The sequence below is a fragment of the Urtica dioica genome, chromosome 9, assembly GCF_054948205.1.
Source record: "Urtica dioica subsp. dioica isolate 48M chromosome 9, U.dioica_male_clone48M_v1_H2, whole genome shotgun sequence".
NCBI classification, from domain to species: domain Eukaryota; kingdom Viridiplantae; phylum Streptophyta; class Magnoliopsida; order Rosales; family Urticaceae; genus Urtica; species Urtica dioica.
In genome coordinates, this window is record NC_142764.1 from 23087216 (window position 1) to 23101876 (window position 14661).

General features: G+C 32.4%; 3 protein-coding genes across 5 annotated transcripts; all 3 read left to right on the top strand.

Moving 5' to 3' along the window:
* Window positions 1-3986: 3986 nt before the first annotated feature.
* Window positions 3987-5639, top strand: LOC149385910 (uncharacterized). Of its 2 annotated transcripts, XM_089627261.1 has the most exons (4): window positions 3987-4093; window positions 4654-4707; window positions 4799-4972; window positions 5346-5639. In XM_089627261.1, the coding sequence occupies exons 2-4, from the start codon at window positions 4690-4692 to the stop codon at window positions 5583-5585; spliced, it is 432 nt and encodes a 143-aa protein (XP_089483387.1). In that variant the 5' UTR covers window positions 3987-4093; window positions 4654-4689; the 3' UTR covers window positions 5586-5639. The 2 variants fall into 2 exon arrangements, with proteins under 2 accessions (XP_089483387.1, XP_089483386.1); XM_089627260.1 differs by lacking the exon at window positions 3987-4093 and having other exon boundaries at window positions 4619-4707.
* A 1770-nt stretch (window positions 5640-7409) lies between these two features.
* On the top strand, window positions 7410-9625 carry LOC149385911 (uncharacterized). Of its 2 annotated transcripts, none has more exons than XM_089626690.1 (4): window positions 7410-7651; window positions 7727-7848; window positions 9148-9176; window positions 9273-9625. In XM_089626690.1, the coding sequence occupies exons 1-3, from the start codon at window positions 7506-7508 to the stop codon at window positions 9156-9158; spliced, it is 279 nt and encodes a 92-aa protein (XP_089482816.1). In that variant the 5' UTR covers window positions 7410-7505; the 3' UTR covers window positions 9159-9176; window positions 9273-9625. The 2 variants fall into 2 exon arrangements, with proteins under 2 accessions (XP_089482816.1, XP_089482817.1); XM_089626691.1 differs by having other exon boundaries at window positions 9296-9625.
* Window positions 9626-13906: 4281 nt separating this feature from the next.
* LOC149385912 (agamous-like MADS-box protein AGL75) lies at window positions 13907-14459 on the top strand. Its single transcript, XM_089626441.1, has one exon. It carries the CDS (start codon window positions 13907-13909, stop codon window positions 14399-14401), a length of 495 nt encoding a protein of 164 aa, XP_089482567.1. The 3' UTR covers window positions 14402-14459.
* Window positions 14460-14661: the final 202 nt, after the last annotated feature.

Sequence of the window (14661 nt, forward strand, 5' to 3'; positions counted from 1 at the left end):
CTGTATCAGCTTATCATCCCAAATCTTATTTGTTGGCCCGTTTTGGGCCGTTGTGTTTTGGACTTTGGATCAGTGGAAAAAATAATTCTGGAAATTGCTTTTGGTATCCATTTTTTGTACTATATCACGAAAATAACATATTTAAAACTTTATTACGAAGAATATTTTTTTAAGTAGTCACTTTTCTTAATTTTTCTTGATGTTTACAAAAAAAAATTAAAATTTTGTTTACTGGTTTGGACTTTATTTAACTTTATTTACTGTTTACAATTTAATTTTAGAAGGAAAATCATTTTTTTACCTTTTGAAAAACAGCTATTTTTTAAAGGATTTGAAATAGAAACTATTTTAAATGTTACGGTAAAAAAAAAATTGTAATTCTTCTAAAATAATTTGTACCTTTTTCATGTGATTCCATTTTATCAGACGTTTATTACTTTATCTCTTGTTCGGGTTAGTTATGCGACGTTAACAAATGCGTTGTGAGGTCTTGCTCTATTATGCTCCATTTAGAATTCAAAAAAATGCGATGAAAGTGATAATAGAAGAGAAAGTAAGAGGCAAAGTTAGATTTATATATTGCGTTTGGAAGTCATAAAAAATAAGAGCAAACGAAAGAGGAAAATGTGAGAGAATAGACACACCACGTATAAAAAATAGACACCGCTGAAAAAGTGACAAAATGTCGGGTATACACACCATTTGATCGGCGCGATCATAACTTTAGATCAAATCACGTGAGATGTTGAATATTGATGGCATGAAGGTGAAGTATAAATAGCCTTCATTGATATTCATGGTAGTACATTGGCTCAAACCAATTTTCAATTGATAAAGCTCGAATATGGAGATTGAAAAAAAATTTGTTGCCCCATTTATAGACAACTTTATTAGTCTGCACTCTGCACCTGCTTTTTATGTACTCATATAGTATTAATCAAGCTTGGCATTCATGATATGTACTTTAAAGCTAAATATATTGTTTCTTTTTTTAAGTCCGGCGCTAACTTCTTATTATACATCCTTGGAAGAAGCTTCACGGCGCTTATTGATCACACGTAGTAGTAATAAAACAAACATGGAAGAAATTTTTTACTCAATGTTTTTTCCCTTTTGTATTTTTGGTTTAGCCATTTGTGACCTAATTGGGGGATTTATATTTGTTAGTAAAATCTGATAATAATAAAAATAAAATAAAAAAAAACCCCTCCGGCCATGATATGGTTTGGGATTGGGCTGGATAATTGATTGCTGAACATTATGAGCCTCAATGAGAGCCCAAATCTAAAGAGGCTTTAGCTCTTATTACCAAGTTCTTCCTCATACGTTTATTCATGTGGTATTTGCATCTTATGTCACAAATTGGCAATTCAATTGCAAATAAGTCACATGCAAAAATTTTAGAAAGTTTTAGAGGAAGATGAAGTGGTTTTTAATAAGGTATTGTAAAAATTCAGAAGACATTGAGTAACTAATAAAAAGATTAAATGATTAAAGAAAGTAATTTGAAATTTGCACATGTGACACGAATGTAAATACGTGACACAAATGCAATTTTGACAACTTTGTGACACGAATGCAAAAACCCGACGAATTTGTGACATTGACGCAAATTTCCCTTTATTTATAAACATAGCATATATATGAGTAATGAATTGGCTTAAGCATGAATTGATGACAAAATAATTTGTGCTATTTGGAGATTGGTACTGTCTCGTATAATACGATTACTTGTCTTATTTACAATGATGCTCTCAATGAAAGCACCAGTGTTACAGAATTGTACTCTTCGAGTCGAAACCGAACTCTAGAAGCACATAATATTTCTTCAATTCATGCTCGAGCCAATTCATTAGATCAGTGTACATATATATGCTATGTTCGTGAATAAACGTATGAAGAAGAACTTGGTAATAAAATCTAAAGCCTCTTTAGATTGAGCCTTCAAGGCCAATTATGTTCAGCAACCAATTATTCAGTCCAACTCCAAACCGATTCAGGCCACCTCAACGAGTCTGTCAAGTCTCTTCTTTCTCTTCTTTTCTCAAGCCATTCCCTTCTTTACTTGGGAGGGAAAAAAAGGGTTTTTTTTAGAGCTTCTCCAATGCATAACGGTAAAACTTCATAAATAGAGTTAAATCTCTCTAGTGATAAAAAAATTTATAACTCTATAATTTTATATTTGTTGTAACTTTTACACCAAAAAAATAGTGTTGAACTATTTGATATAACGATGTTCATTGTAAAAATTACACCAAATATTTTAGTATTATTTTAATCTAATCAACTCATAATCTATAATTAAAGCATATTTTAGTTAATCAAAATTTAATCAACATATTTTAAATTTTTGAAGCTTTATTCATAATCCAAATTAATTTCTTCAATACCAATTAAATAAAGACGATAATTAATAAAAGTTTATAGTATTTAACCAAATTAAGCCAATATAATAACAATAATTTATAGATATCATCTATATTGGTAATATGTAATTTTCATGTTTATATTTTTTTTTATAAAAAGTAATTCAATTTGTAATATGTAATTTTCATATATATTTTTTAATGGTGTATTATTTATGGGACAATTATGCCAGTAGCTCAATAACTCACCATCTATTTAAAAAATAGCCACAATTTCATTTTATTAAGAAAATAGCTCACCAGGTCGAAGTTAATTAAATGAACTGTTATAGTTAATTTAATTTACTTCGGTCTGATGGACTATTTTCTTAATAAAATGAAACTTTGACTAGAACTTTAAAAGAAGGTAAGAGATTGACTAGTTGCAACAAATTCTTCATTATTTATTCCCTAAAAAATGTTATATTATCTATGTGATGAAGTTGATTAATTTTTCACTTTTATTAATTACATTTTTTATTTTAAATAATTTATTATTAATTTATACTATTTGTTACCGCTGTAAGGTAACCACAACATGAGCATAATCATAATAATAATAGTGAACTGAGTAAAGGAGTCACCCATAACGAGTGTCACTTACGTGTTATTTTTTCACAAGGATTTTAAATTTTCAGATTAAGGATATTAATTATCGTCAAACACTAGAGCAAAACGGCGTTTTAGACGCAACTAAAGTTGCGCCTAAAAGCCAAAAAGTCGCATCTATTGAGTTTTTCGCCAATTGGTGGCAACGGTTTAGACGCGTCGCGTCTAATCATATTCTTACCAAACGGTGAGAAGCCCTGAGAGAGAGAGAGAGAGAGAGAGAGAGAGAGAGAGAGAGAGAGTCGAACCTGGGTGAAGAACTGAGCGTGCTCGGAGAAGAGTGAGGAGCCCTGAGCATGCGTCGGAGAAGGGTGATGGATTTGGGAATCGCAGCGGACTTGGGTTGAGAGTGTGAGCGAACGAAAGAGAGTGAGAGAGTGAGAGAGAATGAGAGAGTGAGAAAGAGCAAAACCGATGGAGTGAGAGAGACTCACCACAAACTCGCGTCTATAAACTAAAATCTTGCATTTATATTGACGCAACTAGTCGCGTTTGTTCTTTTGTGTGTCTAAAGACACAGTTTTTGTTGGAGTTATAGACAGTATTTTGGTTTCAACTTTTTCAACTATCCTGATCATACTCACGCTTCTAAAATATAAAAACCACCGATCTTGATACATTGTTCTATTTACTATATTACTTTACTTTCACCAAGAGCTTATTGGCTAAACTTTAACCCAATACGTAATAATAAAACATATATTATATTATATTATACTAGAGTTATATGAGTTGTTTGGTGTGGTAATCGCAGGTAAAAAGTAGTTGTTATTTGTCCTCCAAACAGCAAAGTTGTAAGTTGTAACTTCCAGCCAAATAAGTTTGAAGGTTGTGTGACTTTCCAGTTATAATAATGACTGAACTGAACATATATCGATGTAGGTCCCACTATTCTTCAATGCACAGTGAAATCCTTTTAAGGTAGAAATAGAATAAATACTAATCAGCTTTTCCAGATAAAAGAAAGGAAAAAAAGAATTGTTCTTTTGTTATTGTTGGCTTTCGTCGGTGGATTTCTGGTGATTACCACATTATAATTTTTTCTTCATTTTGGATTCGTTAGCTTCTTGGTTATGGAGGTAATGATTAATTCTTTTATCAGTATTTTAACAATTTTATGTTACAACGTAATAAACTTTAATAGTCCCTTCTTGATTTGCTAAATTTTATTTTTTTCGAAAGAAATGCTTAGTATACTATCAAAGTTGCATGGTTATGAGACTTCGGGAAGTTATCAAAATGAAGTTTAACATAAATGGCTATTTCAGGCGAGATATATCAATTATGTATTAAGTATCATATACATAATTGTTTTTTTTTTTTTTTTTATATTATTGTATAATATGTATAATTAACTTTGGCATTGGCGAGAACGAAAGTACAGAATGACTTAAATGTTGTCATCGAAAACTGTAATGTAAAACCATGGATTTTGGCAAGAGAGCCAAGGAATCTCAAATCTCGAAGCAAAATATCATTTCCGTCGACTATTCACATGCAACACTTAAATGTTCTGCCGAAGAAATTATTCATTATACAGAAGAAAAAAGGTCAATGGATAATAAGTACAAGTTTTCCCTTTTTTTAAACCCCCGGACTAATAATGAGCCTGAATTATTACTTGCCAATGTGATGGTAGTGATCGTGTGATCATATTGAGAGAGCAGAGTGGGAAATGGAAAATCTTGACCATGTAAGTTCTTGGGAGAAATAATATTGCTCCTGAAACATAATTCACATTCTTGTTTGCTATCTAATCTTTAACTGTTTTATATATATTTTAGGACACTGAGATCCCAAATGGATGGCCTCTCGGGCTTGAGGCGATGAATGCAAGGCTTCGATTTGTCGAGAGCTCACCGTCCGTGTCTGTGTATGCGTCCGCGGTGGAACGCTACCCTCGACACATCCCGGCCCCTAGTTTCTCCTCGTTTTCATCTTCAAACCTCGATACGGAGGTAAACAAATCTCCAGCTGAATTTTTCGGCCTAGTTTCGTTGATGCTTCTTCTTCATTCTTTTTTTCAAACAAAATATTGAATTTTGAATCAAGCTAAGTCTTTATTTTATTTTTTTTCATTTTTCCTACAATACAATCCTATCATATGATGAATCTTACAAGAAAAGAACAAAATATCAAATAAATTGTTGTGCAATGCACTTAGAGCAAGTAAGTTTCTGGATTGAGAGTTTCGGAGAGCTAAAATCACTTTCTCTCAACTCCAATGCCTATTTTATAATGGAGAGTGTTTAGGGTGATCAAGGGTCTAAGATGTTTTATTTTTATTTTATTTTTCTTTGTATCATAAAGCTAAGTCTAGTTAATGTGTAGTCCACGGCGTCTTTCTTTCAAGACCATAGTGTGTCGTTGGGGCGCCTGATTGGGATAAGACCGCGTGATCGGGGACATTTGTGCATTTCGAGCCAAATCTGCTTTGAAGAGCGACATAGGTTATCGAGAAGAGGCTCGCATAAATCCGGCGAGTCTAAAGGACACGAAGGGATTTGCTTACCGCTCATGGCTTGTACAATGATCATTACTAGCCGAAGCAAGAGCAAACCTATAAGGTGAAAGAAAGAAAAAATATTACAAGAAAACATGTCACCTTGTTTTAGGAAAATTGAGTTAGCCTTGTAACTCTATATTGATCTTAGATATTGTTTTGTAAAATATTTTATAGATTTTTTTTATTATTATTTTGTTTGTTAAATAATGCCATGTCCTGTCCCAAGCATGCTCGAAGATAGAGAATTTAAGCAAATTGACATATTAATGGTGTAATGAACTACTCTATATAGTTAGGGTGTCAATGTCATGATTAAATCAGAGCATAAATTATCAAACAAGAGTTCTATGAAAACTCGTAGTAACAATGAAGCAGGCGTTGGATCTCGAGGCTCTTTAGAGCGATTGTGTTTCTTTTACTCGGGTTTGTCATCCAAATAACATGTTATAGAGCGAGGTGAAAGTGAGAGTTAGTTTTCTATATGCATGGAAATTGGATCATACTATTTGTAATTGATCACATAAAATATATGATTACCTTCGTCACATCATATAAAAATTACATAGGAATAGTGTTATAAAAAGATTTGGAAAATATGGAAAAAATAAAACTATTTTCGCAATAAAAACTTCATACACACTATTTCGATTAGTTAAAAAAACAAATATCTTCATTATCATTGGTCTCATGAGTTTAGTAGCTATCGTGTGGCGAGGGAGAAGGGCTGTCCTAGTTATAAGGCCAACTAGTAGGGACATTTCTTCAGACCTTGAAATTTAGAGCACTTAGTATATTTAGGCCTAAATGTTTGGGTAAAATTCACAAATATATGGTGAATTTATAAATACATTATTTCATATATACTTTGTTGTTTTTTTAGATGATTTTACTGATATTTTTAATAAAATTGTAAACAACTAATATAATGTGAAATGAAACTGTTCAAAAATTTTGATAGTACATCTAATAATATGATAAACAACAAGAAAAAAAAACCCATAAAACAAAGTATTTTCATAATTAAACAATACATTTTCATAATAAGAGGCGCGGTGTTAAGGCAGTTTAGATAATTACACTTAATTTTCAAAATTCTTTTCAAGGCCTAATATTTTTAGCATTTTCTTTTAAAAGTTTTTCTTAAAAAAAAAATATTATACAAGCTCATGTTTGTAGTTTTTGTTTCAAGTCCCCATATATTTTCGGTAATTCTTTTTGGCATCGGTAACGAATCAACAGTGATGTGGTTGATGATTATTGGTTTGTGAGGTATGTTGGGACCCACTTTTGAGCGTGTCACACTAACGCTAATGCGCTATTTCAGATGACAAATAGCAGTGCTCTATATTTTAGGCCACACATATATGCTCTAAATTGTTATATGAGAACATCAATGTAGTTCCCCCGATATTTTATGATTGAGAGCGACGAGAGGTGTCTTCGACCATCAACTCGTACCTTGTTCGCTTGTCGCTTGAGTTTTGATTGATGAATGACGCCTTGATATCCAAGTTTTGATAGTCATTTAACTGCTCGACCAATGCAATAAATAACGAGGTATACTAATGACATACAATGTTTTCGTCAAGTTTAGCCAAATTCATTGCTAATAGAAAATTATCGACTCTTCGCTATTTTCGTATGGAACTCAAAACCGTCGCCATCCCACCGTTACGAGCCCGCCTCTGCCGTACAATTATTGTTGATCGACCACATCTCTAATGAAATAATTTTGTTCTTTTTAGAGAGTTTTGAATATTCTTTGTAATTTAAGTCATTTTTGGATTCATTTTATAAAATAAAAATTAAATTTATAAATAAAGCGAGATCTTCTTCTAATTCATTTTTATTCACATAAAGCTAACAAATAATACCAATTGACCGGTCAGTGTAAGAATAAAAACCACAAATGTTCCAAAATAATTCTCAAAAACCCACTAAAAACCTTTGGCTCAAATACTAATCGACTGTCCGTACAAAAAAGAATGGCGTCGTTGGCCGCCGCAAGGTCAGCCCTCCGATCCTCCGGCCGGAGCTCCAGAGTCGCCGCCCGATCCAATTCGCCGTCCTCGCCCTTTCGCATCTTCGAGCAGCCTCGGAATCGCCTCCATCGTCGTCCCAGCTCTTTCAGGTATTTCACTTCATCTCAATCCCCTCTCGTTCGCTATTCCACGCACTCACTGGATTTCGCGTTTGGCCTTCCAAGCTCGCCCATGGCGATGAGTCGAAGGTTGGGATCGATGCTTCCGTACCACACCGCCACAGCCTCGTCGCTGCTCACTTCCATGCTCTCGCTCTCAGATCGAGCCTTCGTTTGGACTCACGAAGGTGATTCTCTGCTTCTTCCGAGATATTGGATTACAATTGGAATCTCTGATTATAGTTTTAGGTGACGAAATGCTAGTAGTAAAAATTGTTAAAATTAGTCGAATACGAAAGCATAGATGGAGTAAGAATTCACACTGGACGAGTTATGAGATAGGGAAAAATGGAGACTTGGATATGTAATTCAAGATCTTCTCGAGATTTCTCTCCTTCAACTTGCTAGTTTTGCTTAAGAATGCATTGACTCAATGTGTCGTTGATAGCTTTTCCTACGGATATAAATATGTGTGTGTGTAAAAAGATTTGAATTATAAACCTCAGCATTTTGGCCCTTCTAGAAATTATTCTGATCAATCAATTTATTTTACCATAACATAGTTAGGAGATGAGTTTGTGGATATAAGTTCAGCTTTCATCTATACAATTAGTAGATATATAAGGTCGAGATTCGTTCTTATTCATTTGATCTCCATAAAGATGAATAACACATTATCTAGCCTTGTTATATGCTCCCTCAAGATAGGGGCTCTTTGGTTTCTATTCTCGAGTCAGATTCTATTTTCAGACTGGGTGCTCTTTTGAGCTTTAAGGGCTCTGAAACCTTGTTATGGTTTATATGATATAAGTCAAAGCCAATAATACATGACCTTATAAACTTCTTAAGATGCTTTTGTTTTTCTGATCGTTGACAATCTTGGGATGAATTAATTTAGAAAAGTAATAGCATTTCATTCGGTTCCTATCTTCCAATCAACCCCGTATGAGTGTCTTTCCTTGTAAAACCCAGCACTCATTGCAATCCTCTCAAACCCAAGTTAGCTAACCATAGAAAACTATAACTGATATCAGTTTCGTTGTTAAAATCAATACGTTGTTAAAAATCTCCCGAACTATATAGCATTTTATTTCAAGTTTGAATAATAATTAAATGTGAATGAATAATATGTATGAACATAGAATAAACTGTACTTGCTTTTAGCCAAAATAAAACATTGAAATGAAAATCATAAGCCTAGTCCCTAGAATCCTAACTAGAGGATATTGCTTGTGGGTTTTTTTCTCCCGAAAAAATAGATGGCAACGTATTAGCCTAACAAGCGATCGAGTGTCCTGAACATAACATGCGCTCGGTTTGCAAGTTTGATTCTAGCATTTATGTGGTTCTCTATAGAAATGATCCGAACTTCACTTTATAAATAAGTCCATACATTTTACGCTTAACCCGATAACCTTTCATATTTCCGTATTATGTTTCAAACTATTTAAGATTAACAACAGTCTCTAAATTTTTCCTCTCTACAGATGACCCCTGAATGTGACGTTTTAAGAAGGTAAACTATTTCCTCTCTACAGACCAATTCCAATCCCGCGTTCAAGACTTTATTTTTCATTTAGATCCCTTATTTTTGGCTTATTATTTTGTGCAGAGTTCATAACATTGGAGTCGCAGGTGGTTGTACTTGCGAATTTTTCTCCTGCAACTAGCTCGATTAGATTTGCCTAAGATGATGAATTTTTTTTTATTTTTTATTAAGATCAAGCATACTTGAAAAGTAGTTCAAAGTTCAAACCTTGATCATCATCAGTTAGTTTGGTAATGTTTCACCTTCTCGAAAAAGCTAGGTGCTGTACATTGCAGGAAAATTATTTGTTACCCCAAAAAAAATGTAACTGCAAAAAGGATAATTAAAATAAGTAGAGTCAAAGAGCTGTATTGGAAAGAGAAAAGTTGACAAGTAATGATGGATTTCTTTTTTGTGAAATCAGTTTTTACCACACATACACTCTGTTGTCCTATAATCGTTGGGCTTGCTTGCATATGTTCTGTCGATATGAAAAACAGCTGTGTTTGGAAGAAAAAAAAATTGTGAGCTAAAACAACATTTCAATTTTTATGCCAACAGAGACTTTTAATTTAATGGATTTTTGTTGTCTATTGTAGCTTAAAATTGGTGTTCATAATGGAATCATTGGAATGCATTATATGCATCCGTGAATTTATTTATTTATTTAATTTTTTTTTCTTCCTGGTCTCACATACACCATCAGACTTAAAAATGAGATCAATAATTACTATAAAATTTACATAAATTTATGTGCAAATACCTTCGTAAACTTATGGAGATATTTTCATAAACTTATGATGATATGTTCATAACTTTATAACCATAATTTCAATATCTTCACAGCCTTGTTTAAATAGCTTCATGAACTAATTACAAGTCAATATAAAACGTAGAACAATAATCACTCTGACTGCCTGGATTACCCACTTGTAATTCATCCGTAACACGAGGAGGCTGATATCGAGATTCTGATTTTATTGATATATAAACTATCGATTGGTATATCGGTGGATAGACTAAAATGATTTTAATATTATTACCAATTCAAATTTATAAGTATATCCGATACCGACGGAGATATTTACAAATTTCATTTAAAATAGTATCTGCAACACACATGAAACTATACACTATACAGGTTCAAGAATGCAATATAAATCATAATGTCCTCATAATCTCATACAATTTTCAAAATACATCAAATGAATAATAAACAAATAAAACACTAAATAAATTTATAACATTAATTAAAATTTCTTCCTTGTAGCTTTTCTTTTATCAAATAAATTTTTAACATTTATACACAAATACATTAGTAACCTTTAATAAAAATAAGCATATATAAGCTAATATATTTGAATTAAAAAATAATTATGAATATAATTGGGTAGTTTGAATATTAGTTGTAACTTGTGAGTATTTTTCAACATTGACGGCAATTAGTGATTATTGGGAAAATTGTCAAAAGTAGGACTAAATTAAGGCCCATTTCTAATCTCCTACTATTTTCAAAAATTTACCAAACTAGGACTAGTAAAAAAAAAGTCAAATGAGAGATACACAAAATTCTACCTATTATACCATCATACTAATTACCACCTACCATCTTCCTCAATAAAATCTCTTCTTTTTTCTCTTTCTTTCTCTTTTCCCGCTCAGCACATCGAGTAAAAGATTTTTTTTTTTTTACTAGTCCTAGTTTGGTAAATTTTTGGAAAAAGTAGGACATTGGAAATAGGCCTTAATTTAATCCTAGTTAAGGAAATGTCTAAATGTTAAGGTGCAACGAATGAGGGAAAAAAATGTCCCACGTGGATTGTTTATATAAGGTTTTCAAGACAGAATGCAAAATTTTTCCTTCAACAAATACATAGGCTTAGTAAACTAAAATTAAAAAAAATAAAATATCGAGAAATTATAGTTATTTAGGGGGGTTATGGTATTTTTTATACCGAGACTCTATTTTCTGAGATACCGACGATATATTTCCTCGAGCACTCTAGCTCATTCACTAAAATTTGAGGATTTTTTTTTAAAGAGCCAATTGCTCGAATTTTAGTGTGGTTTATATTCCCGTCATCGGAAGTTTCTACACAACGTGCTTTCATCCGATTTTATAATTGAATTATTGTTGTCTTGAGGTTTCATTTATCTTGTTAAGAGATGTAAGATGTTTGTATTATTGGGTTTCATACCCATAATCTATTGAAAGCCTTTGGCAACTTTTATATCTAAAAAAAAGTGAGAATATGAAACATATGTACTAAGATGTCTTAATTAGTCTTAAAATTAAAGAGAACAATCATAATCCAGAAAGAACAACCGCTAGAACCGCCCATTCTTATTATGTGACTTTGCATTTCAATTGTGTTTGATTTTCAATAAAATCCTTAAAAAAAGATTGAAAATAGCCGTTTCAAGTGAGAATATAAAATATATGTATTAGTTTGTCTTGATTAGTCTCTAAAGTAAAGAGAACGATCATAGATCAATCGTTAAATACACTTAGAACAACCCTTTTGTTGTTATATGACTTTTCATGTGATTTAGACATCGAAAATGGCATAATTTTTTTAAAATTAAAGCAAAACGTTTAATTTAATATTCCCAGCTCTTAATAAGCTACAAAAATAACTTGCATAGTGTTATTAATGAAGACGACGCGAACATGAAGACGGTGTTTAGAACACCTAAGAAGAGACAAATTGGTGATCTGTGGTGACTAAAGTTTGTAACAGTGACGAAGGCTTGGACAGCGAAGGATAGGATTTTAACTCCCTTTAAATCCTTTTAATTAATATTCAATTTTAAAAAACGAGGAAAAAACAATTAAAACTCATTTACAAACAATTTATCGAAGTCTAAATATGTCCATTTAATCTTAACCGTCCATTTTTTTTTACTTAACGAACCGAGTACCAACGGTGCAACAATTTATTAACATCGGGTATTTACGCCGTCATAAAAAAGATAAGGTAAATAAGTGTATCAAAACTAAAATATTAAGTATTTATGCGGTCTATTTCCCTTTAAGTAATGTGAACAACCATAATCAAGTCAGATCAACCGCTAAATACATTGAGAATAACCCTTTATTGTTTTGTGACTTTGCATTTCAATTATGTTTTGAGTTTTAGTACTTTAAAAAATGACTGAAAATATTTATCTCAAATGAAAATATAAAACATATGTAAGACGTTGATCATGCTTGTTCTTTCGTAAATTGCATCCACCAATTATGAAAAATTGACGCTTCTTGCAATAGCAACTCCCTTGGCTATACCAATTGCAATCCATTTCCAAGAGCAATTCCCTTGGCTATACCAATTGCAATTCATTTTTAAGAGCCACCATTACCATTTTTCCATTTTCCATCACCGTCTATGTGAATGTAAATGCTTCATATATGTAAAAGATTGTAAAATAAATTTGTTTAATAACTATAGTTGATCTCAAAGTATTGTAAATAGAGATAAAAATTATACATCAACTTCATTTTCCTCTAAAAACATATGTAACCTATTTCATATGTAAGAACAATTTCAATTATGAACCAACATAGAAAAAACAACAAAGAACAACCATTATTAACACATATAGTTGTTCATGTACAAATACATTGTTCGTGTCCATAACGATTGTTCTCATATAATATTATATTCAATTTTGTTCAAAATCTATACTTTACCACCATAACGGTCTTGTGAGGTCCTTGACGGTGATCGTCCTACCTCCCGAGAGGTTGGAATCGATCAAAAAATGCATATGACACTTAAATACGAGGATTGAGAATTTGACCTCACGTGTTGGAATTATGTGATCAAAAGCTTTAATGACTATCTATATTTTTTTATATAGCACGAAACATTCTTTTATGGACTCTTTTATGGAGTATCTAAAACCATGGATGTGGTCCCTAAATTAACCTATTTAACTTAATAATGAATTTATTTATATGTTGGAAAAACTTATTATATCATTCAAATTACAAATAACGAATAAAACAAACGAGAACAACCACAAATCACAAGAGTTAATTATTCTCTGCATTTGTGGTTGTTCCAAATTGCAACAACAATGAAAGATCTAATGAAATTCTTTTTTTTTTCTTCTAAAATGTTGCTTAAAGTAAAATATATATATATATATATATATATATATATATATATATATATATATGTAAAGTAAAACTTTTTAACTTAACTTTAACAAGATCTTGAAGTATTATCTTTATAAAAACTTTACATTTCCTTCGTTCACTTTCAAAACTCAATCTTCAAAGACTATGAAAACTCCAGTGGAATCTCGGTGAACTCGAGCTCTGTGATCTAAAAAAAAAAGAAGTTTTGAATAAGGAGCTCGAAAGAAAGAAGAAGGAATGTGGAACAAAAATGAAGTGAGAACAAAAAAAAAAGTGGAGAATAGAAGTGTTATCTCTAATTATAATTATATTAAGAGGAAATTTGTTTTCTTTTTTATTTACTTGTCTAAAAAGTTATTTTTGTAAATAATTTTTTTGGAATTGTTATTTAAGAAATAGAAGAGATACGTCAAATAGTTATTGTGCAAACTGCCTGTAGTGACTAGTGAGAAGCGAAAAGGAAACCAAAATTGCAAGCAAAAAAGGGAAAAGAAAAGGAAACCAAATTAAAAAGGAAACTTACATGTATATATATATATTGCATTTCGTGTCGTAAGAAAACATAGAGAGAAAAATGTTGAGTTCGTACGAAAATCGTAGAGAAACACTGAAGAGAAAAGCCTCACAGTTGTCTTCTTTGTGCGATGTTCAAGTTTGCGTTATAGTTTTCGGGCCCAACGGCGATTTTACCTCGTGGCCGGAAAATCCCTCCGACGTCATCGACGCCTTCCAAAAAGCCTCCGCCGCCGGGAACAAGCGCCGCCGGAGAACGAAGGAGAAGCTTGACCTTTCCGACTTCATGGACTCCGAAATCAAGTCTCTCCGAAAACAGCTCTCCGATCAGACCACCACCGCGAGCGATCCTCTCCTTCCCTGGGACGACCAGCTTGACTTCCTGCGCAAGGAATCGCTTCTCGCGCTTTCGACTTTCTTGGAGAACAAGATTCACGCCATTGATCGTCGGCTTGGGTTTCTCAGCTCGCAAGGCGGTCGGTTTTGTGACGACGAGGAATTCTCCGAGTTGATGGATCATCTTCTCCAGCCTGATGAACTCGTTCACGCCAGTTAGGGTTTTAGGATGTTTTTATTTCTAGCGAAATTGTTAAGACTCTAATTATTTGATGTTTGGGGATTCATTCAGTCAGAATTTCAATTTATTCATGTGATTATGAAATTTGAATAACATCTTATTTTTCTTAATATATAACTCAATCACGATTGATTATTTTCTGGGTCTCAACAAATAGTACGAACTTCAAAATCCAAGGGTTCAGACGAACTCGGAGAGAAAAAAAAATCCTTCGTGTAAGAAATCCGACAAAAATACTT

What these genes read in the sequence shown, in the direction of transcription:
- LOC149385910 (XM_089627261.1), top strand. An exon ending in CTTCAAACCTCGATACGGAG is followed by an intron (nt 4,973 to 5,345) that starts GTAAACAAATCT and finishes GTTAATGTGTAG; the next exon opens with TCCACGGCGTCTTTCTTTCA.
- LOC149385911 (XM_089626690.1), top strand. Translation starts at nt 7,506, where the DNA reads ATGGCGTCGTTGGCCGCCGCAAGGTCAGCCCTCCGATCCTCCGGCCGG. An exon ending in CGTCGTCCCAGCTCTTTCAG is followed by an intron (nt 7,652 to 7,726) that starts GTATTTCACTTC and finishes TGGCCTTCCAAG; the next exon opens with CTCGCCCATGGCGATGAGTC.
- LOC149385912 (XM_089626441.1), top strand. Translation starts at nt 13,907, where the DNA reads ATGTTGAGTTCGTACGAAAATCGTAGAGAAACACTGAAGAGAAAAGCC.